Source organism: Castanea sativa, chromosome 2, assembly GCF_040712315.1.
Source record: "Castanea sativa cultivar Marrone di Chiusa Pesio chromosome 2, ASM4071231v1".
NCBI lineage: Eukaryota > Viridiplantae > Streptophyta > Magnoliopsida > Fagales > Fagaceae > Castanea > Castanea sativa.
The window spans coordinates 20256555-20284041 of record NC_134014.1 but is presented as its reverse complement, the minus strand read 5'-3'; the positions used below and the strand labels follow the sequence as shown (position 1 = coordinate 20284041).

The 27487-nt window shown below is 37.6% G+C and overlaps 1 protein-coding gene and 1 pseudogene across 1 annotated transcript; both read left to right on the top strand.

The window, feature by feature from the left end:
• Positions 1 to 4480: 4480 nt before the first annotated feature.
• Positions 4481 to 8174, top strand: LOC142623241 (polyubiquitin-like). Its single transcript, XM_075796633.1, has 2 exons — positions 4481 to 4806; positions 6784 to 8174. Exons 1-2 carry the CDS (start codon positions 4732 to 4734, stop codon positions 7888 to 7890), a joined length of 1182 nt encoding a protein of 393 aa, XP_075652748.1. The 5' UTR covers positions 4481 to 4731; the 3' UTR covers positions 7891 to 8174.
• Positions 8175 to 12954: 4780 nt separating this feature from the next.
• LOC142623883 (polyubiquitin-like) lies at positions 12955 to 16118 on the top strand (annotated as a pseudogene).
• The last annotated feature ends 11369 nt before the right edge of the window (positions 16119 to 27487 follow it).

The window sequence follows — 27487 nt, the reverse complement described above, 5'->3', positions numbered from 1 at the left end:
TGAGGATCAAGTTGTATCTAGAAAATGGGTCCATGAAACTCAAGAGCTTATGTCTAGCCATCGAGTCTACTAGTTGGTTAATCCTTGGCAAAGGGAAGCTATCCTTGGGCAGCCTTATTCAAATCTGTGAAGTCGACGTACATCTTCCACTTGCCATTGCTCTTCTTTACCATAACCACGTTTGCAAGCCAATTTGGATAGAAGACTTCCCTGATGAAATTAGCTTCTAGCAGTTTCTCTACTTCTTTAGTTACAGATTTGTTGTGTTCTAGTGCAAACACTCTCTTCTTCTGCTGTACAGGTTTGTATTCTGGGTAGATGATGCTGTTTGATCTTCCTATCAAGCCCAGGCATATCTTCGTGTTTCCAAGCGAAAACATCTTGGTTTGCCCTTAAGAAGGAGACCATTTTCTCTTTCTTAAAGGCTGGAAGTGTCGTTCCGATCTTCAATATCTTTGTCGGGTCTCCTAGGACGATTTCCACTTCTTGTGGTGTTTCTGACGATTCAAGAATGGGCTCTGGTTCGTTGATCACCCTTGTGTGATTCTCTCCAGATGCTAAGGCAGCTTGGTAGCACTCTCTTGCCAAAACTTGGTCTCCTTTGATTTCTCCTACCCCATAGGCTGTTGGAAACTTCACTTTCAAGTAATATGTTGACATTGCTACTCTTAGTCTGTTAAGTGCAAGTCTTCCCAAGATGATGTTGTATGTTGAAAGACAATTAACTATAAGGAAATCAATTTCCTTGGTGACCTGTGCTGGATAAGTTCTTGCAATCACAATTAGAGTGACGATGCCTTTAGGGACAATCTTATCCCCCGTGAAGCTTACCAGAGGCGAGGTAAAAGGCCTGATCCTCTTCTTGTCTAACTTCATTTGTTGAAATGTGGGTAAGTAGATGATGTCTGCTGAGCTTCCGTTGTTAATAAGCACCCAGTGGATGTTAAACTCTTTTACTTTGAGCATTATTACTAGTGGATTGTCATAGGGTTGCCTGTTGCCACAATTGTCTCTCTTTGAGAAGACAATATCAGGTTCGTCATTCCTTGGCATCTCCATTGGAGGGAGCCATGAATGAACGCTATTAATCTCCCTTCCCTATGCCTTTTTTTAGGGATTTCAACGTTCCACCTGCCGTTATTCCTCCCGTGATCATCTTTATTTCTCCTACAAGAGGTTTGGTGTCCCCTATCTTCGGAGTTCTGTCCTGGTCATCCTTCTATTGATACTTATATGGCTCTATCTTTCTGACGTATTTCTGCAACTTCCCTTGTTGGATCAAAGTTTCCACCTGATCTTTCAAGTGCCTAAACTCATCAGTATGATGCTCGTGGTCCTAGTGGAATCAACAATACCTGCTCTTGTCTCTTCTTTCCACTAGAGTGCTAATTGGCTTCAGCCATTGTAGGGAAGGATCGTCTCTTATCTGCATAAGGACTTGCTCAATTGGCATTATTAGAGGAGTGAAGTTGGTAAACTTAGGTTTCCTCTTTGGAAGTTCCTTCTTTTTCCCTATGGTCTGTCCACCACTTCTTGTCTCATTCTTCTTATCCCGATTGCTATTTGTTCCTTCGTCTCTCTTTTTGCCTTCATCTCCTTTGCGAGCGCCGCATCCTCTGCATTCATGTACTTCGGGGCTTTACAGAGCAACTCTGCTACCGTTTTTTGTGGACTTTTAGTAATTGAGAAGAAGATATCTCCTGGTAGCAATTCTGCTTGGAAGGTTGTTAGGATGACTTAATCTTCAACTTCGTCTACTTGTAACAGCTCCTTGTTGAACCAAGTGACGTACTGCCTTAGTGATTCTCCTTTTGCTTGCTGAATGTTAAGAAGATGGCCAATTGGCTTTTTGTTCCTTTGCCCCCCAATGAAATGATGAACAAAACCCTTGCTAAGTTGTTCAAAGTCTGCAATGGCTCTTAGGGGTATCTTGTTGGACCATACTCTAGTTGCTCCCTTCAATGTTGTTGGGAATGCCCTACACATCACTTCGTCTAGGGTCATCTACAATAGCATCAGCATCTTGAATGATTCAATGTGATCTAAAGGATCTTTGGAATCGTCATATAACTTTAACTGTGGGAGACGAAATTTTGGTAGGAGGGGACGGTTCAGTACTTCAGTAGTGAAAGGTGAGTCCGTCCTTCGAATCATTCCATCCAGATTCTCTCCGCCTTTGTCCTTCATAGCACTTTTTAGTTCGTTCACCTACTTCCTCATGTTGCGAAGCTCGTTCTCCACCCTAGTGGAATCTTCTCCTGAAGTTTTGTCTCACCTATTGGCTTGAGAATTTGATTCTTCTTCATTTTGGTTTTCACCTGTTCGCCAATGTTCTATGTTTTGAGACTCCATATTCTTTTGTAGTTCTTTGTTCTTCGTTTTGGCAAGTCAGCTCTTCCACATTTGCCAAAAGGGCTTGGATTTGTTGTTGTTGCACAGCATCTGGCTAAGGTCCACTTTTTGCTTCCATCTAACACTTTGAGGAACTCTTTTGTCATGGGGAGAGATGGCTTGAATGATTAGCGATTCCTACAGATGGCGCCAAACTAATGATGCAAAAAAATCAACAGTTGAGCTCCTCATCTTAGCGGATGGACGATGCCGTGGATGAGGTCTTCTCTGTAGATGAGAAACCTGTAAAATGAACTGGGTAGAAGAGTAACACGCTGGTGTGGCGTCAGCCAAACCGCCTCCGATGCTTGAGTCAGTAAGGGAGAAAGATTCTCGAGAGAAAATGAGTAGAGAATGATTTCGTTGAGTATTTGTATGTACCTTTAGCTTCTATTATCTTCTCTTTTATAGTTGTATGCCTCATTAATGGGAAATGATGTGCTGCATTATGCTTAACGGCTAGTGCGTTATAGAATCTTTGTCTGGAGGCCACAGCTCAATCTGTGACCGTTGGTCTAGTCTGTTACGATTTGTCATCAATGATCGTAATAAATGTGTAATGTCTTCTTTGAGTGAATGACGGTCTTTGTATAATGACGACCATAAATTTTTGGTCCATCAAGTACCATACAACTCTTTGTCTGGGAAGTGGCAATATGGCTATCGAATTTTCCCACAGACGGCGCCAACTGATGATGTTGAAAATCGTCAGTGAGCTGGATAGTCCTCACGTGCCTTTGGTAACCTGCGTAACACAAATAAAAAGAAAACCTTACAAAAAGTACTGGTGTGATTCTGACCAAAGACCCTCCGAAGGTCAAGTTAGAAGAGAGAATTTTCTATCACTTCAGAGTGCCAAAGCTAGAGTATTATTATGCATACCTTGATTTGTGAGGGCTTTGGGGTTTTTATAGTAATATAGAGCTGACCTCATTTTCTTGATGGAGAAGGTATTTTCTTATGGAGAAGATCTTTGCCAACGTCCATATATTGTGGGATTCTTTCCTTGTAGGGATCCTTCAGATTACAGTGGAACATAGAATGCAAGGCATTCCCATATTAGGTTCCTTGGAGACTACTTAGGTCACGTGGGTGCCACGTGGCTTTGCCACCCGTCTCCGTCAGGTTCGTCCACCTTAAAGAGTCCATCTCCATTAAAGAGTTTGTTCACATTAAAGAGTTCGTTCCCATGAAAGAGTTTGTACACCTTAAAGGGTCCGCCCGTGTCTCTACTTTCTGTTCAAGACGAGACTTCTTCTACCAGGTCTTTGACTGTCAGGCTATCCAGACCGTCTCTTGGTGTCATCGTCACTTTTAATTAGCTTAGCAAATTGGATCCGTCTACTATGGGATTTATCCCTATCACAACCAAAAGCAAAAAAATTCATAATCAAGAAGAACTTAGGCTATGTCAACTCAAGTTGTTAGGGCTATAAAAGAGTCGAGCTTTATCGAGTAGCGAATGTTCAAGCTCGGCTCAACAGCAAAAGCAGAATGTTCAAGCTTGGCTTGAGCTTAATACAAGCCTACACATAATGTTCAAGCTTGAGCTTGTTATAAAGTATAAAAGCTTAAGCTCAACTTGGCTCGGCTCAATTCATTAGTTAAGCCAAGCTCGAGCTTTATATCAAGCCCAAGCTCAAGCTCAATATCATGTTTTTGAGTTTGAGATCCAACACAAGTATATTATCAAACCTATATCAAGTTTATTATCTAACCTATTTGGTTTGGATGAGCGGTCTCAACTTATAATTAATTAAAGTTTTAGAAAGATATGAGTTTACTTATCAAGCTCATATCAATTTCATTACCAAACTCATAAATAAGCCTAGGTTCAACATATTTTGTTACTTTTGTATCGAGTCTTGGTGTTCACAAGCTTGTTCATGAACAATATTTTTTACTTGAGCTCGGTTCATTAATTAAACAAGCCTAAAATTAAAACTCAAACTTGACTTATTTATAAATAAACAAACATGAACGAACTTTTTATTGAACTAAGCTCGAATTGTTTATAAAGAGCTTGATTTATTTATAGCCCTAGTTGTCCAATTGGGTGCCTACACTTTAGACTAGAAGAGTGGCCACAAAGGCCGCCGATGAGCTACGAAAATTGGGCCCAAAAGAAAGATTTTCAAGGCCCCCGTTAATTTTGGAACAAGGTGTCGAAAGCCCATTTTTCTCGTTTTGTTTTGTTTATGTTTATTATTTTGATGCTCTCGTTTCTTAATGAAAATGAAATAGAGATTCCATTTCAGCAAAATACATAAATAAAAACAGTGTTAAGAGCATCTTCAAAGACGAGGAGGGTTTTGTTAGTATTATCAGCTTTTTGGTTCCATGGAACCACGGAGAAACCCAAATCGTAGATTCCCGTCAAGCTCCTCCTCTTCCTCCAACTCCACCGATGAAGAGGTTCGGTTTTTTTTTTAATATCAAATTCTTCGTTTCGATTACTTATCTGTATCCCTATGTCTCTGTTTGCATGTATGTGTATATTATATTACAAGTTAAAGATAGATTTTTTGTTGTTATTTTTATAATTATTACTTGGGTTTCTATTATCGAGTTTTTGTGATTCTTGAATTGCGTTCATTGTTGAGATTCTTAGTGTTTTTTTTTTTCGATTACTCTCTGTCTCTGTGAAGTGTCTGTTTTGTGAGAAACGGGGGGAAATTAAGAAAAATGAAAAAAAATAAAGTGTTGAAGTTGAGTTGACTTTAGGTCTTTTGAAGATGAACATTCCGAACGCGTTTAAGAATTTCAGGGTTCATTTTTTTTTTCTTTTTTTTTCCCTTTTTTTTTGCTATATTTTCATTACACATTTCCTTGTTCTTAACAGGCATGCCAAATTTCATGTTAATAAAATGTTATTTACAATTCCATAAATAAGCGCATTGATTGTTTAAAATTTTATAATTGGAAGAAAAAACGCCTTAAATTTAAACATTCTATGAATGAAATAGTTATTCATCCCTGATCATCTTTATATTTTTGTAAGCATGGAGATTATAAAAAGGCAATGTAATCCAATGATGGATTTGTCAAAAATAAAAATAAATTTTCCAATATATATAAACAATGGAAATTGGGTGAAATGAAGTTTAATGATATTCACAGTGATCTATGTATAGCTTAGGCATTTGAATTATAGTGGAACCAGTTTGATGAATGATGGATGATTTGTGTGGTGCCAATAAGCTCCAGCTCAAATGGAACTTTGTCCTCCCATAACAATGGGATGGAGGATGATGTCTTGGGTTCAAATCTCAATGCATGTGTAACTAACCAATATAATAAAAAAAGGGTTGTCATTTATTAATGTAGCACACACACACATATATATGTGTGTGTGTGTGTGTGTGTGTGTGTGTAAATAGACTGAAAAGGGAGTGAAATGACCCATAGGAGAATGGGGCATGAACGCTCTTATATTTAAGTTCCTGGACTGTGCTAGCCAGTAATTTAGTCATCCGTACCCATTTCCATTAACAATTGCCTCAGTTTTGAGGCTTTTTTTTAGAGTGCTTATTGCTTGAGATTGTAGAGATTGTAAAGTGTATAAAGGGTGGAAAACCCAATTTTAAGGTAGGTTTTGAATGTTTCTCTTGACATTTTTAGTAAAAAAAAATAGTGCAGTAAAAGAGCATGGTTAACTTTTGCTTGTATACTGAATTGAATGAAGAGATTTAGGGGTAGGACATAGAGTCAAGATTTTATAACACGTGGATTTCTGTTTGGTGCTTGATTCTTGGTTCTTGCATTGCGCAGACATTAATGCAAAAAAAACAAAAAAACAAAAAATGTTGCTTTGTTTTGTGCATGATTTGGTCCTGCTATTTTTTGACATTTTCTCATCTCTAGATTTTATACATGTACAGATAACATGTACTACCACACACACACACACACACACACACACACACACATATATATATATATATATTTTAACACATACCAAGATAGATTATATACTTGAACAGAAGTGATTATTCTCTGTGTATTTTTCATATGAACTGAATTTCATTTCCCACGTCTTAGCATACATGCATAAACTGCAGCTAAGATTAGCTTCCTAGGTCTTTTAGGTATCTATTACAGTGGTGTTACTGCTCAGCTCCAATCAATCTTCCGTTCTCACGGTTACAAGCTTCAGCAGTATATTCTTTTGTTTTTTCCCCAGTAGTATCTCTAGCTATATATATCTCTTACGTAAAATACATATACATATACACACACACACACACACACACACACACACACATATATATATATAGTGAACCGTTCCCTTCTGCATAAAACAAAATTGGGATATTATGTTTGTCAAAGAATATTTGCTGCTAAACAATTTTTGTGTGCTCTTTGTAAATTATGCTTACTTTTTGGCAGCAGATAAGTTTATACTTGAAGATCATAAAGACAGTAGCCTTAAAGTTTGAACGGAATGGAACAATAAGCAATCTCAAGACATTATTACGTGAGAAGGAAGGTCTTTCTGAGAATCATCAGGAGCTCTTTTTTGCTGGTAATCAGCTGGAGGATGACCAAAGGCTAGTGGATTATGGTATTCAGCAGGGCTCCACTCTCCACCTTGTTCTTCAGAATTTATCTGGACTGAAGATATTTATTAAAATACCATCAGATCAGAGAACCATTGAAATTGAAGTGAGGACTTGTGATACTGTCCAAAACATTAAATCAATTATTCAAGCCAAGGAAGGGATTCCATCAGATCGCTATACTCTTATCTATGATGGAAAAGTACTTAAAGATGATGGGATTGTAGCCTCACTCAATATTTCTAATAAGTCAACCCTTCATTTGGTTTACAATCCAAAAGATGTCTTACCAATTTATGTGAGAGTAGGGACAGGAGAGATCTTGAAACTCGAACTTAAACTCCTGTTTACCACTCGTGATGTCAAAGCAATAGCTGGGAGCATGATAGGTGTCCAGATGAATGATTGGGATCTGATATATGCTGGGAAAAAACTTGAAGACTGCAAAACCTTGGCTTCTTATGACATCAAAGAAGGAACTATCTTAGAGATGTTTCCTGCCGTGATCCAGATATTTGTCAAGACATGGAGTGGGAAGACCATTACTCTTGATGTGAAACAACAATCTACCCTCGGGGATGTCAAGGACAAGATTTTTCAGAAACTGAGGATTCCTGGTCATCATCAGAGCATTGTGTTCGCTGGAAAAAGGCTTGAAGATAACCGTGATCTAGCAAGTTATGGTGTCCAGATGCATTCCACTCTCAGTATGGTTTTTTCACCTTCACAAAGAATCATTCCAATGCAATTAAATGATATTGGGGACCCAATACAAAACTTTACTACCATTCGCATTTTGAAGTCTATGATTGAGAAGAAAATGCGATCCCCTGTGAAGGAAATATACTTCAATGGACTAGCATTGCGGGATGACCATTCACTGGCAGATTACAGGATTAACAGTGATGCAAAAATAAAGGTTGTCATGTACCAACAGTAAAGGTTAACCCTGTAATGGAATCTGCATGCATCTGGAAACATTATCTGGACCTATCATAGGATGAAGTTAGAAATCTATAGGACTGTGCTGTAGATGGTAAAGATATTTGAACAGAAAGATAATTTAGGTTCTTTATTTTCAAACTGGGTTGTGGTGGACTTTTACATATGAATCTGGTGAAAATGTATGAATAAGTATATAGATTGGTACGTGATAATGGACATGCGGTGAATGTAAATTGCTTGAGTTTTGCTCATTTGTTATAGACTCTAGTTTCCACGCTCTGAGATAATTTTGTTTGATGTTATTGATGGCTAGCAGAGGAAAAAAAAAAAAAAAAAGAGATTCCAGTACAGCACCCTTTCAATTTAGCAAATGTCTTCGTTTAAAATCTGTTCTCTCGCCCTTGAAACTATCTTTCTTTTTCTTTTTCTTTTTTTTCTTGTTTTCTAAATCCCAGACTTAAAGCTCGATCAAGAAGACCAGGGTTTAGTGGTTCTCATAATTTTTTTTAATAAAGGAAAAGAAAAGAAAAAAGAAATCAAGATGTTCTGGGCAATATTTCGTTCCAATTTTACCTACAATTTCCCAGATTGAAGAATTTTTTACGATTTAAATAGGGCTGACAATGACAGGAGATGACTTACAAGTCAATCTAACTTTACACAATTTAGCGTGTGTTTGGATAACTTGGCGTTTGTGTTTTGATGAAAAATTTCTGCGTTTTTTTTTTTTTTTTTTTTTTTTTTCTTCTTCTTCTGCTGATGCACGATTCAGGGGGGACAGCGGTTACTGTTCATGTTACTGTGCATGAACAGTAGCCAATTTTGTTGACTTTTCAGCATCTCTTTGGGTCCCGTGTACTGTTTACAGGACCCACAAACTTCACTTTTCAGATTTTTTAAAATTAAAAATGAGACCCACGATACTATTCACATATTTAATTTACCAAAAAACAAACTTATAAATTTTATGTTAAATATAAAGAAGAAAGAAAACGTAACATTTGCAATAGTTTAGGGGGGAAAATTTAACTTTTCCGAAAGTTTTAAGGATAAAAAGTGAACTATAAAGTCAAGTTTATATACATATTATTTAATTTTTATATTAGAGTTTTTATTATTATTATTCTTTATTCTCCTAATTGTATTGGAAAGAAGACAAAACAGTATGTTTAAGTCTAATTTATTTATGCATAAAAGGGGTCATATTTAGTTGACATGAAATTTTGTAATATATTTTAGTTCAAACAATTTTTAACATTTATATGCAATGAGACCGACAAAAATATTTGAATTTGAAGGGCTCTCTCTCTGAGTAAATAGTAGGGAGAAGGAGAGTAGGGTTTGAAATAGACATGGCTATAGGTTAGATTAATCAGGTGTGGGTTAGAAATTGATCGTCCTAAACAAGTTGCAAGTGGGTCGGATTGATTGGGTCATTGGTCAATCTATATTTTTCACATGCAAAAATAAAATCGAATAAAAGAATAAAAAATTTAAAATTTAAAATGTCAAAAATAACAAAATACTCAAAAATTAAAGTTAAATAATGTATAGATTCTTAAGTTTGCCGAATTTAAAGCTTACTGATGATATCATCACTATAAAAGTTAGTTGTGTTAAGTGCCTATAAGCAACATGCTTTTGGTTTTAAAAATTTCTTGCATTAAAAAAATCCATTAAACTAAAAATATATAAATTAGAAAATTATAAGTGTCCATAAATCTAGTGGCATTATAGAGTGACAACAACACATTTCTTTGACTCTCTCGTTCTCTTAGATACATACTTTGTTTCACTTGAAAATACTGATAGAGATACTAGTTCACTTGCAATAGATGAGATTTGAAAACTCACTAAGTGTATAAAACACTTTTGAAAGTTTAGACCCTCAAATACAAATTTTCCAATACAAGCTTATATTCAAACAATATATGTTTGGAATATGAAATATAAGCAATACTCAAATAAGCAAACTACTCTAAGCCCTTAATTAATCACAACCAGCAGAAATTAGAAGGTAGGAGTAAGGGAAAAAGAGATGCAAATATAAGATAACACCGGCATATGTTATCAAAGAGGAAATCGAAGAACTTGGTGAAAAACCTCTTTGTCACCCTCCAAGTGGTAAGTGATCCACTAGAAAATCGGTTGAGATACATGAATAGCAATAGACCCTGTAAGCCTAATCTACCCAATTTACCTAAGCCCTCCAAGCTTCTTACTCCAACAAGGTTACGCCAAACCGTGTCTTCTTTAATTTTTTAGATCTTGCAATTAGCCTATTGCATCAACCAATATGAATTGGTTCTCTCTTGATTGCTTCCCAAACACCAAGAACCTTCTTACAACTCTGAATTTAGTGAGGCAAGGATTTAGTTTATGATCCTCTTATGGGAATGACAATGAAGATGGTGAGAGTAAAGAAATTTGGAGAATCAAGTGTATAAGATTGTGGATGAATCAATTTTATTTTTCTCTAGGGTTTTTCTTTCAAAATTCTCTCTAGAAGCTTACTACATTTCGTGGATATAAGGGTATTTATAGTAGGGTATGAGATGGAATGTGAAAAGTCATTTTTTAGCAAAACAGGGTGCATTGGCGAGTTACTCGCGATTAGGATGAGTCGTGAGTTCTAGTCGCCAGTTACCAGACTAGGCCAAACTGTATATTTTGTCTTATAGTAATTCAGCTGGCCTAACTTTTCATCTTCCTGCTTGCTTCACACGTATGCTTCATTTTGGTGAGTCACCACTCGTGAGTCAATCGCGAGTCCAGTTGCGAGTCACCTTCTTGTTGCACACTTTTGATCAAATCTTCACACTCACACACACACAACCTTTACATTATTCCAACCTAAATATAGAGTTTCTAAATGTTGAATTACAGGCAAATTTTGTTTAGAATAAAGCCAACACATAGTTGAATAAATTCAACTTTACAAGATTGATAATGACAAAGATGTTGTGAGTTTTATTGCAAAAATTTGGGGTTTAGACTGATGCATTAAGCCTTTTATTAGACCAAAGAATGTATAGATGTTATTTCAATCTCTTTTTTTAGTTGAGAAAAAAAAATGTTTTTTCAATTTAAGTTACTTATTACTCTCAAAATTTATATTGTAAGCTCAATTTCTTTGAATATTGTTGCCCTATGGAAAAATTAAAAAGAAAAATTTTGGTAGTTGTTATTTGATTTAACAAAATTATTAACTTTGGATAGTTGACATCATGTCACATTTACATGGTTAGCATAAAGAATGATTTCCGATTAACTGTTTATACTTCTTAATATGTAAATCCTCATTTTCTTGTTGCAACTATCAAATTTTATAAATTAAAAAAAAAAACTAATATAATTTGATTAATTTAAAAAAAAATAAAAAGAGTTGGATCACATGTCAACTTGTTTTAGCTTTGAATAAAAAGGGATAATTACAATAAACCCATCTGTGATATGACCCATTTTCACTTAGCCTACCCGTGGTTTAAAACTTTACACTTTGCCCACTTGAAGTTAATTCTGTTAGGGCTCTGTTACCCACCTTTTGGCTTTTCCGTTAAAAAACAACTTTTACCACCAAAACATAACATAACACGAATAAAAAAGTTAGTGTTTGAATTTTTTTTAAAGAGCTTGGGTTATGGGGTTTTGTATCTCTATGCAAATTACAAGTTCTTTGCTGAAATTCCTTTGAAAAATAATCAAAAAAGGAAGAAAGCAAGAAAGATAGGATTATTTATGATGAACCATTAAAAAAATGTCTGCATTGGGACCTTTTTTTAATATCTTTGTAACACACTAAACCCCATAACCCAAGCACAAAATGTCTTTGTAACACTCTAAAAATCTCTCTCATCTCTCATACTAAAAATCTCTCTCATCTCTCATGCTAAAAATGAAATAAAATATCTCTCTCATCTTTGTAACACACTAAAATTGTCTCAACGCCATGAAATAGAGGTCACCATCGCTGTTGGTGGACGCCATACCGAGTTTCCTTCGAACCCATAGCCGATTCTTCACGACGAGCCCATCTTTCCTCTGTTGCGACTCGACTCGCTGCCGCTCCTCTCCTTGCTTCATCAACGCCACCAAATCGCCATAGAAATCCCTCTACTTACACTCCAACAATGACTCTTGATCCTTTAACGGTCGCTCCATTAAGGTCACCATCGCCATTGTGAAATCAACGACCTTATGTTCGGGCAACTGGGTGTTGTTTTGCTCAAAAAAATTTGGGGCAAATCGGGGAACTTTTGGGGTAGTGGTTGTGGATTGTGGTTGTGCTAGTGGCAGTTTTGGGTTTCTAGTTTTTGAGCTTTTCTAGGTTTTCAATTTTTGTTGGCATGAGTAGTTTCAATTTTTGTTGTTCGAAGTATTCTGGGTTTTTAACTTTTCTGGGTTTCTAGGTTTTGGACATGAGGAGTTTCAATTTTTGTTGTTTGAACTTTTCTGGGTTTTCAACTTTTCTGGGTTTCTAGTTTTTGGACATGAGGAGCAAGAGATTTGATTTGATTTCTTTGAATGTTGTTGAGTTAGATTAGGAGTTTTAGTTTATCTCCAATTTTTCTCATATGGCTTAATCATGCTTTTAGATGTATAATTAGTTTGTTTGTGGTTGAGATGATAAGTTCAAATACAAGTTGAAGTTCTAAGACATTGCATAATATTTTTTACCAATAATACATTTTGATCTTGTTTTCTTTTAAATTTTTATGTATTTTATGTTTTGGGAGAAGAGAGACATAAAAATTGTGCAAAAATATATATTTAATTCACTGACTTTGAAAGTCTTGTAACTTCATTGACGTTGACATATGTAGTGTAGTTTTTTTTTTTTACGAAAGAAGATAGAAGCTATGTCGTGTAGTTATGGATTACATTACATTTATTTAGGATTAAAAAATAGTACTAATAATTCTCGGACTCCAAAAACCAGAGGAGTGGTCGACTTCATTCATTGACGATCCGATCCGATCCATCTGAGACACACATTTCTTTTCAGTTTTGCTTTCCATGGGAACTCGGAGAAATCCCAATCGTTGCTTCTTGCAACTCTACCGCCAAGCGTTAGAGTTGCTTCTTGTTTGTTTACAAAAATCCCAATCGCTGCTTCTTGCTTGTCCCAATCGTTGCTTCCCGTCAAGCTCCTCCAACTCCCACTCTACCGCCGCCTCCACCTCCACCCAAGAAGAGGTTCCCATTTTTTTTGGGTATCGAATTCTTTGTTTCAGTTAACCCCATCTGTATTTGTTTGCATTTTATGTGTTTCTGTGTATCTATGTTCCAAGTTTAAGACTTTTTCTTGTTCTTATTAATGATATTATTGGATTTTTATTACCTAGTTTTTGTGATTCTTGAAGTGCATTCATTGTTGACACTTGAGGTTTTTTTCTCTCTCTCTCTCTCTCTCTCTCTCTCTGAGGTGTTTGGTTTGTGAGAAAACAGGGGAAAATTATGGAAAATGGAAGAAATTTTGTATTGAAGTTGAGGTGACCATAGGTTCTTTTGAAGATGAATATTCAGTACGACTTTGAGAATATCAGGGTCCATTTCTCTTTTTTGTTGGTTATAACTTGTAATTTACTTCTTTGCTTTTTCCACATATATGGGCTAAACTTTTGGATTACACATTTCTCTGTTCTTAGTTAGCCCGCTGATTTTTGAGTTATTTTATTATTCAATCAATAAACTCATTTATGTTGTATAGTTTTAAAATTCAAGGAAATTTTTTTTTTTAAATTAAATATTTTATGGATGAAATAGTTATTGATCCCTGGTCATCTTGATAATGTTGTAAGCGTGGAGAGTATTAAGAGGCTATGTAATCAAACAATGGATTTGTAAAAAAAAAACTGATCCGATAGATATAAGAAATAGAATCGAGTGAAATGAAGTTTAATGATATTCACAATGATCTTTATAGCTAATGTGTTTGAATTGTAGTGGAAGCAGTTTGATGAAGGATGGATGATTGGTGTGGTGCCAAATGCCCTTCCTCCTTCCATAATAATGAGATGGAAGGTGAGGTCTTGTGTTCAAAATTCATTGGGTGTGTGTAATTTACCAATAAAAAATAGGTATGGTGAATTAAGTGGCACATTTACAAGTTCCTAGACTGTGTTAGTCAGTAGTTAAGTCATCCCTGCCCATTTCCATTTACACTTGCTTGAGGTTTGAGATTTTGGAGATTGTGAAGTGTATAGAGGGTGGAAACCCCAATTTAAGGGTTGGTTTTAAATGTTCCTCTGACACTTTGAGACAAAAATAACTGCAGTAAAAAAGCATGGTTAACATTTGCTTTTACACTAAATTAAATGAATAGACTTAGGGATGGGACATGGATATATGATCTTGTAAATGTGTGAATTTGGGTTTGGTGTTTGATTCTTGCATTGCGCAGACATTTTTGCACAATAATGTTGCTTGTTTTGTGTGTGATAGGCATACCATTATTTCTCTTAAACATCTGATTTGGTCATACTATCATTTTGCCATTATCTCACCTCTAGAATATATACATGTACAGATAACAACTACTTCTATCTCATCTCTTGATTATGTACATGTACAGATGACAATTTTGTTTATACATGCATATGTTGCTGCTGCTGCTTCTATTTTTTTCACACATATCAAGAAGGAATAGATACACGTATAGAAGTAATTCTTCTCTGTGGATATTTTGTATGAACTGAATTTAATTTCCCAGATAATTCCTATTATTATACATGCTATAAACTGCAGCTAAGTTTAGCTTCCTATGTTTGTTGGGTTTCTATAACAGTGGTGGTCCTGCTCAACAACTCTAATCAATCTTCTGTTCTCATGGTTTCGAGGCCTTCAGCAGTACATTCTTTTGTTGGGACATTAAGTTTGTTAAAAACAATATATGCTTCTTTTAAATAATCTTTGTGCGCTCTTAGTAAATTATACTAGCTTTTGGCCACAGATAATTTTATACTTGAAGATCAAAAAGACAGTAGCCTTAAAGTTTAAACGGTATGGGAAAATTAGTGAACTCAAAGCATTTTTATGTGAGAAGGAAGGCATTTCCGAGAGTCATCAGCAGCTTTTTTTTTTTTTTTTTTTCTGGTAATCAGCTCAAGGATGACCAAAGGTTGCTGGATTATGGTATTCAGCAGGGCTCCACTCTCCACCTTGTTAGCCAGGATTTAGCTGGAATGAAGATATATTTTAGATTACCATCAGATCAGAGAACCATTGCAGTTGAAGTGAAGGCTTGTGATATTATCCAAAACATCGAATCAATCATTCAAGCCAAGGAGGGGATTCCATCAGATCGGTACACTCTTATTTATGATGGAAAATTACTTGAAGATAATGGGATTCTAGCCTCACTCAATATTTCAAACGAGTCAACCCTTCATTTGGTTGTCAATCCAAAAGATGTCATACAAATTTATGTGGGAGTAGGGACTGAAGAGATTGTGAAACTGGAAGTTAAACTTTTGTTTACCATTCGTGAGGTCAATGCAATAATTGGGGGCATGATAGGTGTCCCGGTGGATGATTGGGATCTGGTCTATGCTGGGAATAAACTTACGGGTTGCAAAACCTTGGCTTCTTATGGCATTGAAGAAGGAACTGTCTTAAAGATGTTTCCTGCCATGATCCAGATATTTGTCAAGACATGGAGTGGGAAGACCATTACTATTTATGTACAACATCATTATACCATCAAGAATGTCAAATACAGGATTTTTCTGAAACTGAGGATTCGTTGTGATTTTCAGATTATTCTACTTGCTGGAAACATGCTTGAGGATAACCGTGATCTAGCTAGTTATGGTGTACAGATGCATTCCACTCTTAGTATGGCTTTTTCACCTTCACAAACAATCATTCCAATGCGAATAGATTACATTGAGAACCCAATTCAAAGATTTACCACCATTTGCAATTTGAAGGCTATGATTGAGAAGAAAAGGCAAATTTCAGTCAAGGAAATATTCTTTCGTGAAGAAACATTGCAGGATCACCGTTCACTGGCAGATTACGGGATTAACAGTGATTCAATTGTAAGGGTTGTCACATACAAACGTAAAGCCCTGTAATGGAATCTGCATGACGTTTGGAAACATTAACTGGACCTATCACCTTCTCAAAAAAAAAAAAAAAACTGGACCTATCAGAGGTGGGCTGTGGTTTTTAGGACTTTGTTTTAGATGGTAATATTTGAAAGAAGAGATTATTAAGGTTCTTTATTTTCTACTTATGTTTTCCCCTCATGTGCTTTTGTTTAAAATGCACATGGTTTTTTGTTTGTCATCTAATGAAGTCTATGAGGGTCACTAGAATCACAACCTAAGAAACTTGTTTCTCTTTATATATCCTTTAGTTTTTCTCTATAATATTTACTCAGAAAATTCGAGGAATGCATGTTTCTTATAAATTATAAACTTATTCAGGTTCTCTCTCTATTTACTCTTTGATTTTCACTATAATATTTTATAAGTTCAAATATTGTTTGTCCCTAAAATTTGCATAAAGTTCAATTTGTCTCTAAATTTTTTAAAATTCATTTTTTCGTCTTTGAACTATTAAAAATGTTACACTTCATATTTACAAAAAGAGCCTTTCCGTATTTGGATGAAAATAAAATTATAAAAAAATCACTAACATATATACACAAAGCCCAGATGATAGTTCAACAATAGGGGCTGTCACATACTAATGGTAATGATGGGCTTACGTTCTTGAAATCTATAGGACTCTGTTTTATATGGTAAAAGATATGCACATAAAGCTGATTGAGGTTCTTTAGATTTCCTCCCATGTGCTTTTGTTTGACATGCAAGTTGTTACTTCTTTGACATCTACTAGTACTGAGTTGTATACGGTTCACCAGCTAAGAAACTTGTTTATCTCGTTATCTACCCTTTAGTTTTTCTCTGTGATATTTACTTACAAAATTTGACGAATCAGGAATGTTTGTATCTCATAATATTTTTTTGTTTAAAATGGATGGCTAGCATTAATTGCAAATAAGTCTATTATAACAAAGTTCGGCTTTCACCACATGTCGTGGTTCATACAAAATAACAAAGTCTATGGGTCGAACAGACCCAAATTTTGCTAGGCTAGTTGCACACATATTGGCTTCCCGGAAGATGTGCTTAACTAGGAATGACAACGGGTCGAGTTCGGGCCGAGTTTTTCCATACCCGAGCCCGACCCGTAGGTCTACCCACAACCCGGACCCGGCCCGTTTAATAAACAGGTTTTTTATGTAGAGCCCAGACCCGCCCCGCTGGGCCCCACGGGCCCCGCTAGCCCATGCCACTCTAGGCCCAATACATGGTCCAATCAAAAAGATAAAAAAAAATTTCTGAAGCCCTAAACCTCCACAAACCTAGATCAAAAACCCAAAAAATAAACCCCAAGAGGGCAAGATCATGATCAACAATTTAGATTAGAAACCCAAAAACAAAAACAAACCCTAGGATTATGCTCTTCAATCGGACCAGAGTAGCCACCAAAACTCCAAACACAAACACAAAAATTTTAGATTTTTTATTTTTCCCTTTCAAAATCACAAACACAAACATAGAAATCACAAAAAAAAAAAAGAAAAAGAAAAAGAGTGAAGAACATATCATTGAGAAATAGGAATGGCAATGAACCCAAACCCAACAAGAACCCAAACCCAACGAGAGCCCAAACCAGATTCTCAAAAAAAAAAAAAAAAGGGACCCAAACCCCTAACAATCCCAAATCCTAACGAACTCGAACCCAAACAGAAATGGAAAAAAACAAGAAAAAAGAGAGAAGAACGTATTAAAGGCGCAGGGGGAGAATGGGAGCGATTAAGGGGGCGGCGGTGAGACATTGAGGCCATGAGTGTGGCTGTGCCGATCGGTGAGAGTGACTGCTTGAGGAGTTGAGGGCTGCGATGGTGAGGCCGTGGCTGTGTGGCTGTGGTCGTGGCCGTGGCTGTGTGGCTGTGGTCGTGGTCATGGGCGTGGGCGTGGGCGTGGGCGTGAGAGTGCTGGAGATTTGAGAGAGGGAGGGTGGCGGCTATGTGCTGAGAGTGGGAGAATGAGATAGGTTAGGGATAAGTTTATCCATATATATATATATATATATATATATATATATATATGAGGATATTTTAGTAATTAGTGTATAACTAGGTGGGGTCTGGTCCAGGTTCGGGCCAGGTTTTTACCAAAACCCAGACCCGTTTCGGGGTTTTTTTTTTTAAACCCAAACCCAACCCTATTCTTTATCAGGTCAGGTAAAATCCAACCCATTAGGGTCGGGTCGGGCCGGGTAGAAATTTCCATCCCTATACTCAACTGATAAGTTAGGGAAGTCCACATTAGTTTCCTGGAATTAGGTAAAAAGGGTTCTAACATGAGATTTACTAGAGAGTAAAGAGTGATTTTTTAACAAAATAAACAACTATTTTTACATCAATTTCAACACGGAGATAGGTGATTCCCAATTGACGAGCAAGAAGAAGCCCATCTTTAAGAGTCCAAAGCCCAGCTTTGATGCTAACTACTAATGATACCAGCCCTACTTGCTTTCCCCCCATTAGGGTTGTAAATGAGCCAAGCCGATCATGAATAACTTAGGCTCGGCTCGGTAAAAAACTTGTTTGTGTTTGTTTATTTATAAATAAGCCAAGTTTGAGCCTTAGTTTTAGGCTTGTTTAATAAACCGAGGAATCATGTCTGAGGTGAGGTCTAGTGAACTGGAAACTGGGTTGTCGTCTAGCTACGACCTTGTTGAGGCGGAGGTGGATACCGCTGCTTCTGGCTAGAGAGAAGCTAGGGCCTTTCACGTCCTCGAGGAGGTGTGTGCTCTGGACTCTGACACCCCCTCCAAGTTTAGAGATACGTTTCAATTCCCTGAGAGGGTGAGAATCCATCTTCCTCACGAAGAGGAAAGGGCTTGTTATTTTTCACTTGGGGAAGTGTGCTTTTTCGAAGCTCCTTTATAGTGCGGTCTTAGGTTTTTCGTCCACCCCTTCATTATAGAGCTCTTGAACCATTTCAACATCGCTCTTGGGCAACTTATGCCGAACTTGTGGAGAATCATGATTAGTTGTATGGAGATATGGATGGTCGTCATTGAAGGCGACATGATTAGGGTTGACAAATTCATATACTTGTATTGTTTGAAGGAGTCTAAAGAGTACAGGTACTACGAACTCGTGCCCTGGGTCAGGAAGGCGAGGATCATTACTAATCTACCTTCGTCCTTCTGATACTGGAAATCGAGGTTCTTTTTTGTGTCTGGGGACGAATAGGAGACCCCTTTTAACGACTTTTGGGGCGAAGTTCCTAGGTTGCTTTGTCGTTGGAGAGCCCCGAGTCAAGGTGCACTGTCTTCTTGCCAATCCCTTCTTTTTCTTCTTTTTCCCTAATTTGCTACTAACATCCTATTTGTAACATCCGTGCAGTTAAAAAGCGTCCAAAGCTTAAGAGCAGGTACTAGAAGCGAGTCCAAGCAGCTACTGAATACGCTAAGACGATTGACGACTTCAACAACCTGGTCAATCCGAGAACTTTAGCTCGTCACTGCCTTGGTCTAAAGCCTTCCTCCTTTGTTCTGCGCATTTTTGAGATTAAGGAGAAGAGTAAGTTTTTATTTGGTTCGTCCCTGCCTTGGATTTTTTTTTTACAAGTGTTTCTCTTTTGTAGAGATGACAACGAAATTTAAATAAGATATGTACGCCAAGATGAGAGCTAGGAAGAACGAGCCTCTCTCAAACCTCAGGAAGAGGGTAGTATGGGTGGTTGAGAAGGGGACTCCCGTAATGCCTGTTGCCTTCGTCCTTGAATCTACAAGGATTGCGTCTCCTACCACCTCAGTGGAAGAGATTATTCCTCCCCCAAAGAAGTAGCATGTGGTCGACAAGGGCAAAGAGAAGGCCGAATCACGCTCATTAAGCGTCTAAGACGACGTCAACCTGGCACTGACAAGAGCGCAGGATGCCTTCACTGCTAAGGAGCTCAAGGTCTTCTTTAACTTGCCTTCTAACGAGATTGTGGGTCGTTACATTCATAAGCTCGTCCAGGTGAAGTATTTGTATCACTTACTTTTTCCTTTTTTTTGTTGTTGTTGTTGTTGTTGTTGTTGTTGTTAAATAGATTTGAAAGTTGGATGCTCTGTGTGGTCTTCTTTTTAGGTGCTTGGGGAAACCATCCATATTACATTGGAGTACCTGAGCCATGAGTTGAAGGCCACGTTAGTGGGGACCAAGGTGGAGGCTTTGGAGGTGGAGAATTTGAAGCTGAGGAAGGATCTCATTTCTGCCATGGACGAGACCAACACTGCCAAGGAAAAGGCTAAGATTCTGGCTGACGACCTAAAGGCTGAGAGGCAACTGACCTTGGATAAGGATGAACAATTCCAAGCTGCAAAAGAGAGGGTCAAGACCATTGCTGCCAAGGCTGTTGAAGCCTTTCAACAAATTGATGAGTACAACACTATGCTCTTTAGTTGGTACTACAAGGGCTTCGAGCTCCTTCAGCAGTATCTTGTCAAGCACCCTACTGGTGTGGACCTGGGAAGTCTGGACCTGGAGGAGGTATATGAGGAGATGGAGACGGATGAGGCTTCTCAGTCTGCTGCTACTGCTCCAGAGGGGAATGCTCTAGAGCCCACTCTTGCTGGTGGTGACGAAGTTGCTGCGTGAACCTGTCCAGTACACATATATACATATTTTTCCTTCTTTTGTTTTTTTGGGTGCCCAGTGTGTTTTTGGGCTTTTTATTCCAACTCCAAGACAATGCTCTTTGCCCTGTGTTTCTTGGGCTTTTAATTTCTGTTTATGGACAAGATATGTTTATGCTATTGCTTATTTTCATACCTTTGATAGTTATTTTCTTGTTATGTTTGATGTATGTGACTTGCGCTTTTGTCAGAATCTTTGTTTGCTTACCCTTGTCTATGGGTAATTAGTCATTTTTAGGTAACTTACATCCTGCTGAGGAGTTTTACCACTTAAGCTCCGTCAGTGACTTACATCCGTCTAGCGAAATTTTGTCACTTGGTCATTTTTAGGTGACTTACATCCTACTAAGGAATTTTGTCACTTTGGCTTCGTTAGTGACTTACATCCATCTAGCGGAATCTTATTACTTAGCCTTTTTTAGGTGACTTACATCCAACTAAGGAATTTTGTCACTTTGGCTTCGTCACTGATTTACATCCGTTTAACGGAATCTTATCACTTAGCCTTTTTTAGGTGACTTACATCCAATTAAGGAATTTTGTCACTTTGGCTTTGTCAGTGACTGACATCTGTCTAGCGGAATCTTATCACTTAGCCTTTTTTAGGTGACTTACAACCAACTAAGGAATTTTGTCACTTTGACTTCGTTAGTGACTTACATCTGTCTAGTGGAATCTTATCACTTAGCCTTTTTTAGGTGACTTATATTCAACTAAGGCATTTTGTCACTTTGACTTTGTCAGTGATTTACATCCGTTTAGCGGAATCTTATCATTTAGCCTTTTTTAGGTGACTTATATTCAACTAAAGAATTTTGTCACTTTGGCTTTGTCAGTGATTTACATCCGTTTAGCGGAATCTTATCACTTAGCCTTTTTTTTTAGTGTTCTAGGCTTGCTTACAATAAGCTGGAATATTGGTTAGATAGTGCTTTTATTGCTTTATTTCAAATGTGAATACAATTGTCTTTTACATTTATTGATGATATTTCTTCAAATGCTCAATGTTCCATGGCCGTGGCAGTTTCTTCCCATCCATCGTCTCCAAGTGGTAGCTGCCTCGTCTTGAGTAATAGATGATCTTGTAGGGCCCTTCCCAGGTTGGCCCAAGCTTCCCTTAGGTTGGATCTCTAGTAACTGGCATGACCTTGCGTAGGATAAGGTCTCCTATGTTGAGTCTTCCAAGCTTCACCCTCTTGTTGTAATATTCGGCCATCTTCTTCTAGTATTTCGTCATATTCTAGGATGCTCCATCTCTCACTTCATCTAGGCAATCCAAGTTGACTCTTAGCTAATCGTCATTGTTGTCTCTACTAAAAAATTCTCTTCTCATGCTGGTGACACCTACTTCGACTAGAATTACTGCCTCGATGCCATAGGTGAGCTTGAAGGGAGTTTCTCCTGTCGGGGTTCTTGCCGTAGTTCTGTATGCCTATAAGACATTAGGCAATTCCTCTAACCATGTGCCCTTTGCTTCCTTCAGCTGAGCATTGATGATCTTCAATAGCATTCGATTCATCACTTCCATCTATCTGTTGGCTTGTGGATGTCCTGGAGATGAGAACTGGTTCTTGATCCCCAATCCTGAGCAAAAATCTCTGAAGTCTTAGCTGATAGGCCAAAAATGTATTAACCATTTGTGATGAATTAACCAATTAATTAGCCAAGTTGATTAATTAATCAGATTAACATACAATATGCGTGGCAGCACTAAGAAATCACCAACTAAAATAAAATGCAGCAGAAAATAAAGTTTACACGGTGATTTGTTTATGAATGGGAAAAACCTCCAGGGCAAAAACCCCATTGGATGATTTTAAGGTCACTTCTCCCGAGAATTCACTATTATCACAACAAGCGGTTACAAGTAAAAAAATCTTAGTACCTTATACTAACCTATAGTTGAACCCTTACCCCAATACCAATTGGACTTGTTCTGTAGTGACAAACTCTCTTTTTAATGCATGGCTCCCAATATGTGACTAACCAATGGATGAGCAGATCCTAATACACGACTTAATCACCAACTTGAGAAGGAAGTTGGCTACAAAATTCTGCAGTTCATCACATGATGAAGATCACGAAGCTGCTTGGTCACAAAACCCAATGGCGTACAAACGCAGTAGCTTCTTTAAGAGAAAGAAGAACTAGGGAAAATTAGGTTTCTAGTCACAGTTTGCACGAACAACTCTTTACTTTACACTCGTGCAACTGTGCAACCTGTGACGGCCCTTAAAATAATCCTTATATATATTTAGGGTTGTGAGAAAAGAAAGCCCAAACATCTATTCACGAATTGGACTGAAATCAAAACTGAAAATCTAATTTTCATAAATCTTGATAGATACCTTATCTATTGAGCAGTTGTTGAACATCAAGCTAGAACAGCTTTTTAAACCTTGATAGATACTAGCTGTCAAGATTTAAAAACCAGCACTTCTTCACTTGTTTCTTGGACAGACTTGCATGGTTTTAATACTTGAACTTGAAACCTTGTTCCTTGAAGTATTAAACACATCCTAGATCTACCCAATTACAAGTAAAGTGTGTTTTGTCAAAGGATTAGCCAATAGATGATGACATATGTTCCTAACATGAAACACATATGTCTTAACAATCTCCCTTTTTGGCAATCCGTGACAAAACCACAACAAACAAATGAACATATGAGAGAAGTCATAAAATAAAATCTATCCTAACACAAACTCATACCCACTTGTTGAATAAAATCTCCCCCTTTAGCAATCCGTGAAACTTATACTCATTTGTTGAATACAATAAAATCTATCCTAACACGAACTCTTGAAAAACTTTGTACGAAGAGAGTTCATGGTAAGAAAGACTTTAACAACTTGTATTTCTGAAACACTTTAAACAAAACTCATCAAGGTATCTTCGTGTGAAACAGAAGTAAAAGATTGCATACAATATAAGAAGCATGTGCATAAAAAGAGAAAAGAAACAACACATGAAGTGATAGGTGAAAGAACTGTAATAACAATCTCATCATATATATATATATATATATATATATATATATATATATATATATATAATGAATACAAGGTTTGCTATCACAAAGTGGTCACAAGAACAAAGGTACATGAACAAAGTATCTAAAAGATAAAGAAAAGAAAAGATACATAAGTCCTTACTACATCCCTCAAAGTATAGACACTCCCCCTAACAAAAATCTCCTATACTAACTCTCCCCCTAAATATATGACTACCCTCATACCCAAACTACTTCCCCTTTTTGTTATGAATAACAAAGGGCAAGTAACTCAAGCAGTCATCTCATCATCGCCAGAAGAGTTAGCACCATCATCCTCATCATCACCTCTATCAGAGCCACCATCGTCGTCCTCATCCTCAGAAGTCTCTAGAGAAGGAGTGGGAGACTTAACGAAGCCACCAAGGCAAGCCTATCGTTGTGCAATATGACTGACATAGGTGTTCACTTGACACAACTCATCGATGAGAGTGTCAAGGCGAGCATCCATTTGCTGAAACTGCACCATAATCGCCTCGAGAGTTACACCATCTACGGAAGAAGAAGGAGTGGATGTGGATGGAGCTAAAGAAGCTGAAGGCATCACTGTTTCAGTCTGTGGCCGCTTCAGTCGAAGCTGGGCCTCACTTCGTCTGACAGTCACCTCATCAATGGCACACATGACAAGAAAATGATCGAAAAGGGGAAAGGGGACAAAAAAATGGCGAAGGATCCTTGTGATAGCCGAAGAAAAGATGAGCTTATCACAGGTCACCGTATCCTTATAGCCATCTATGAGGGAGAGGATGAAATGAAAAGGGAAGTCAATAGAGAGGTTCTCTAGGAGGGATAACAAAAATCGAGCACGAGGCTCTGTGATAGAGTTATAGTGAAACAAAGGATGGAGAACAAAAGTCATCACCATGTTTAGAAATCTCGGACCATTAGCAAAGGTCCAGCAACGGGTGTTTTGACGATCACCCTAAGAAGAAGGAGTCTTACAGAACAAAGACATGAGCTCGTCTTTGGACACAGTCCTAAGATAATCACAACCGGGGTAGTCAGGATGCGCTACCCTTGGGACATGGAGCACCTTGGATACAATATCCGGAGTGACCATAATACTAGTACGTCTAACTCGAGTAGAAAAATGAGGTACTGAAGAATCGAATCTGTGCATATTGTAGTAAAATTTCTATATGATCATAGAAGGACAAGTGATTGGGACACCACACAGTGACTTCCAGCCCCTACTGTAGATGACAGTGGGAAGGACAGTATTGGAGAAATTCGACAAAATGACTTGGCGTTCCAAATGAATGTCTCATCGAGAGAAGTTCTCCGAGAAGTCCTTACGGGCTTTCTCATCATGAAACCGAAGATAAGAAGAAGAAGGATCAAAGGAAGATGCCTCGGAATGAAGAGGATTCCAAGATGGAGTGGATTTACGCTTAGGTGCCATGATGCAGACTGAAAAAGGGAGAGAGAGGGAGACAAGCAGAAGAGCACCAAACAATTCAATATAAGAATACAAAGAAATGAAGGCACGTATGCATGAAAAATGCATGAACAGGTGACATGCAAACTTAAAAGTATCATGGGCTCAACCCAATCCAAACCTACCAGCACACAAGTTTGCAACAAAGTAAACATACATCTAAAATGCATGAAACATTGTTATAATGAAAATGTGATGCAATGCATGATCATTTAGGATCAATTATACAAAACCCATCCCAAAATTTTGCAAAAACCTCATCAATTTTGAAAAACTCCAAAAAATTTCAAAAAACCTAAAAACCTAGGTCTAATGTGTTAGGACATATGTGATTCATGTTAGGAACATATGTCATTATGTATTGGCTAATCCTTTGATAAAACGCACTTTACTTGTAATTGGGTAGATTTAGGATGTGTTTAATGCTTCAAGGAACAAGGTTTCAAGTTCAAGTGTTAAAGCCATGCAAGTCTGTCCAAGAATCAAGTAATGAAGTGCTAGTTTTTAAAGCTTGACAACTAGTATCTATTGAGATTTAAAAAGCTATCTAAGCCCGAATCTCGACAGCTGCTCGACAGATAGAGTATCTATCGAGAATTATGAAAATAAGATTTTCAGCTCTGATTTCATTCCAATCCGTGAGTATGTGTTTAGGCTTTCTTTTCTCACAGCCCTAAACATATATAAGGATTATTTTAGGGGCTGTCACAAAGAGCATAATTGCACAAGTGTGAAGCAAAGTGTTGTTCATGCAAATTGTGACTAGAAACCTAGTTTGTCCTAGTTCATCTTTCTCTTAATGAAGCTATTATATTTGTACACTGTAGCGTTTTGTGACCAAGCAATTTTGTGATCTTCATCAAGTGATGAACGGAAGAACTTTGCAGCCAACATCCTTTTCAAGTTGGTGATCAAGTCACGTATTGGGATTCGTGTATCTATTGGTTAGTCATGTACTGGGAGCCGTGCATTAAAAGGAGAGATTGTCACTATAAAACAAGTCCAATTGGGTATTGGGATAAGGGTTCAACTATAGGTTGGTATAAGGTACTGGGATTCCTTTACTTGTAACCGCTTGTTGTGATAATAGTGAATTCTCGAGAGTGGTGACCTTAAAATCACCTGGTGGGGTTTTTGCCTTAGAGATTTTCCCCATTTGAAAATAAATCACCTTATCAAATTTAATTCCCATTGCATTTTATTTTAGTTAGTGATTTGTTTGTGCTGCCACATACATTGCATGTTAATTTGATTAGTTAATAAACTTGAAAAATTAATCAATTAATTCATTACAAGGGGTCAATACATTTTTGGCCTATCATAATGCATGAAATGCATAAAGAATGAAGGATTAAAGACAATTACCAGAGAAGAAAAGCTTTATCTAGGCCGAAAATCTACTAGGAATGAAGTTTGGAGTGAGAGAGAGGTGTTTGGGAAATGAGAGGTTAGAAAGGATCGAGAGAGATCGAGAAATGTGAAGCAGAAATCGCCCTGAACCTTTATATAGAAGTTCATAAATCTCGACAGATCGAGAGGTATCAAGAGGTGTCAAGCTTCAAAGTTCAACAGATGTAGCTATTAGGAATGGCAACGGGTCGGGTTCGGGCCGGGTTTTTGCATACCCGGACCCGACCTGCGGGCCAAGACCCGGAACCTGGACCCGGCCCGATTATTAATCAGGTTTTTTTTCCGGGGCCCATACCCGCCCCGCCGGGCCCCACGGGCCCCGTTTATCTTCTTGGGCCCAAATCTAGCCTAACAAAAAAATTTTTTTTTTTGAAGCCCATTAAATTTTTTCCCTAGATTCAAGCCTATTCAAGCCATTTAACATGGCCCAAATGCCAAAATTTGGCATTTAGGCCACATTATAGGGCAACCAAATCAAACCAAATTATAAGTTAATCATAAATCAATAAATCACAACTAAGATTTTAAATCAACAAATCACTTAAAAAGCTACAAAATAAATCCCACAAGTCTAGGAAATTACAAAATGTCTTATCCTCCAACTAACAAATGAAAAAGACTTAGAAATTCTTACAAAATGTCTTATCCTCCATAACCGGGTTTTTATCCGGGGCGGGTTTCGGGTCGGGTTTCAGATTTTTTTTTATAAAACCCGGACCCGACCCGAACCCGCTTCGGGTTTTTCTTAAAAAACCCATACCCGACCCTATTCTTTATCGGGCCGGGTAAAATCTGGCCCATTAGGGTCGGGCCGGGCCAGGTATCCGCGGGCCGGATCTAAATTGCCATCCCTAGTAGCTATTGAGAAGCTATCTAGAGGTGTCCACAACAAAAGGGGCTTGATTGATCGAGGAGCTATCAAGAAGCTATCGAGGAGACAAAAACTTTCTCGATGGATCGAGAAGCTATTGAGATTGCGAT

Bases quoted from the DNA above. Each gene is read 5' to 3' on its own strand.
- LOC142623241 (XM_075796633.1), top strand. From the start codon at position 4,732: ATGGAACCACGGAGAAACCCAAATCGTAGATTCCCGTCAAGCTCCTCC. The intron at 4,807-6,783 runs GTTCGGTTTTTT...TTTTGGCAGCAG, and splicing joins CCAACTCCACCGATGAAGAG to ATAAGTTTATACTTGAAGAT.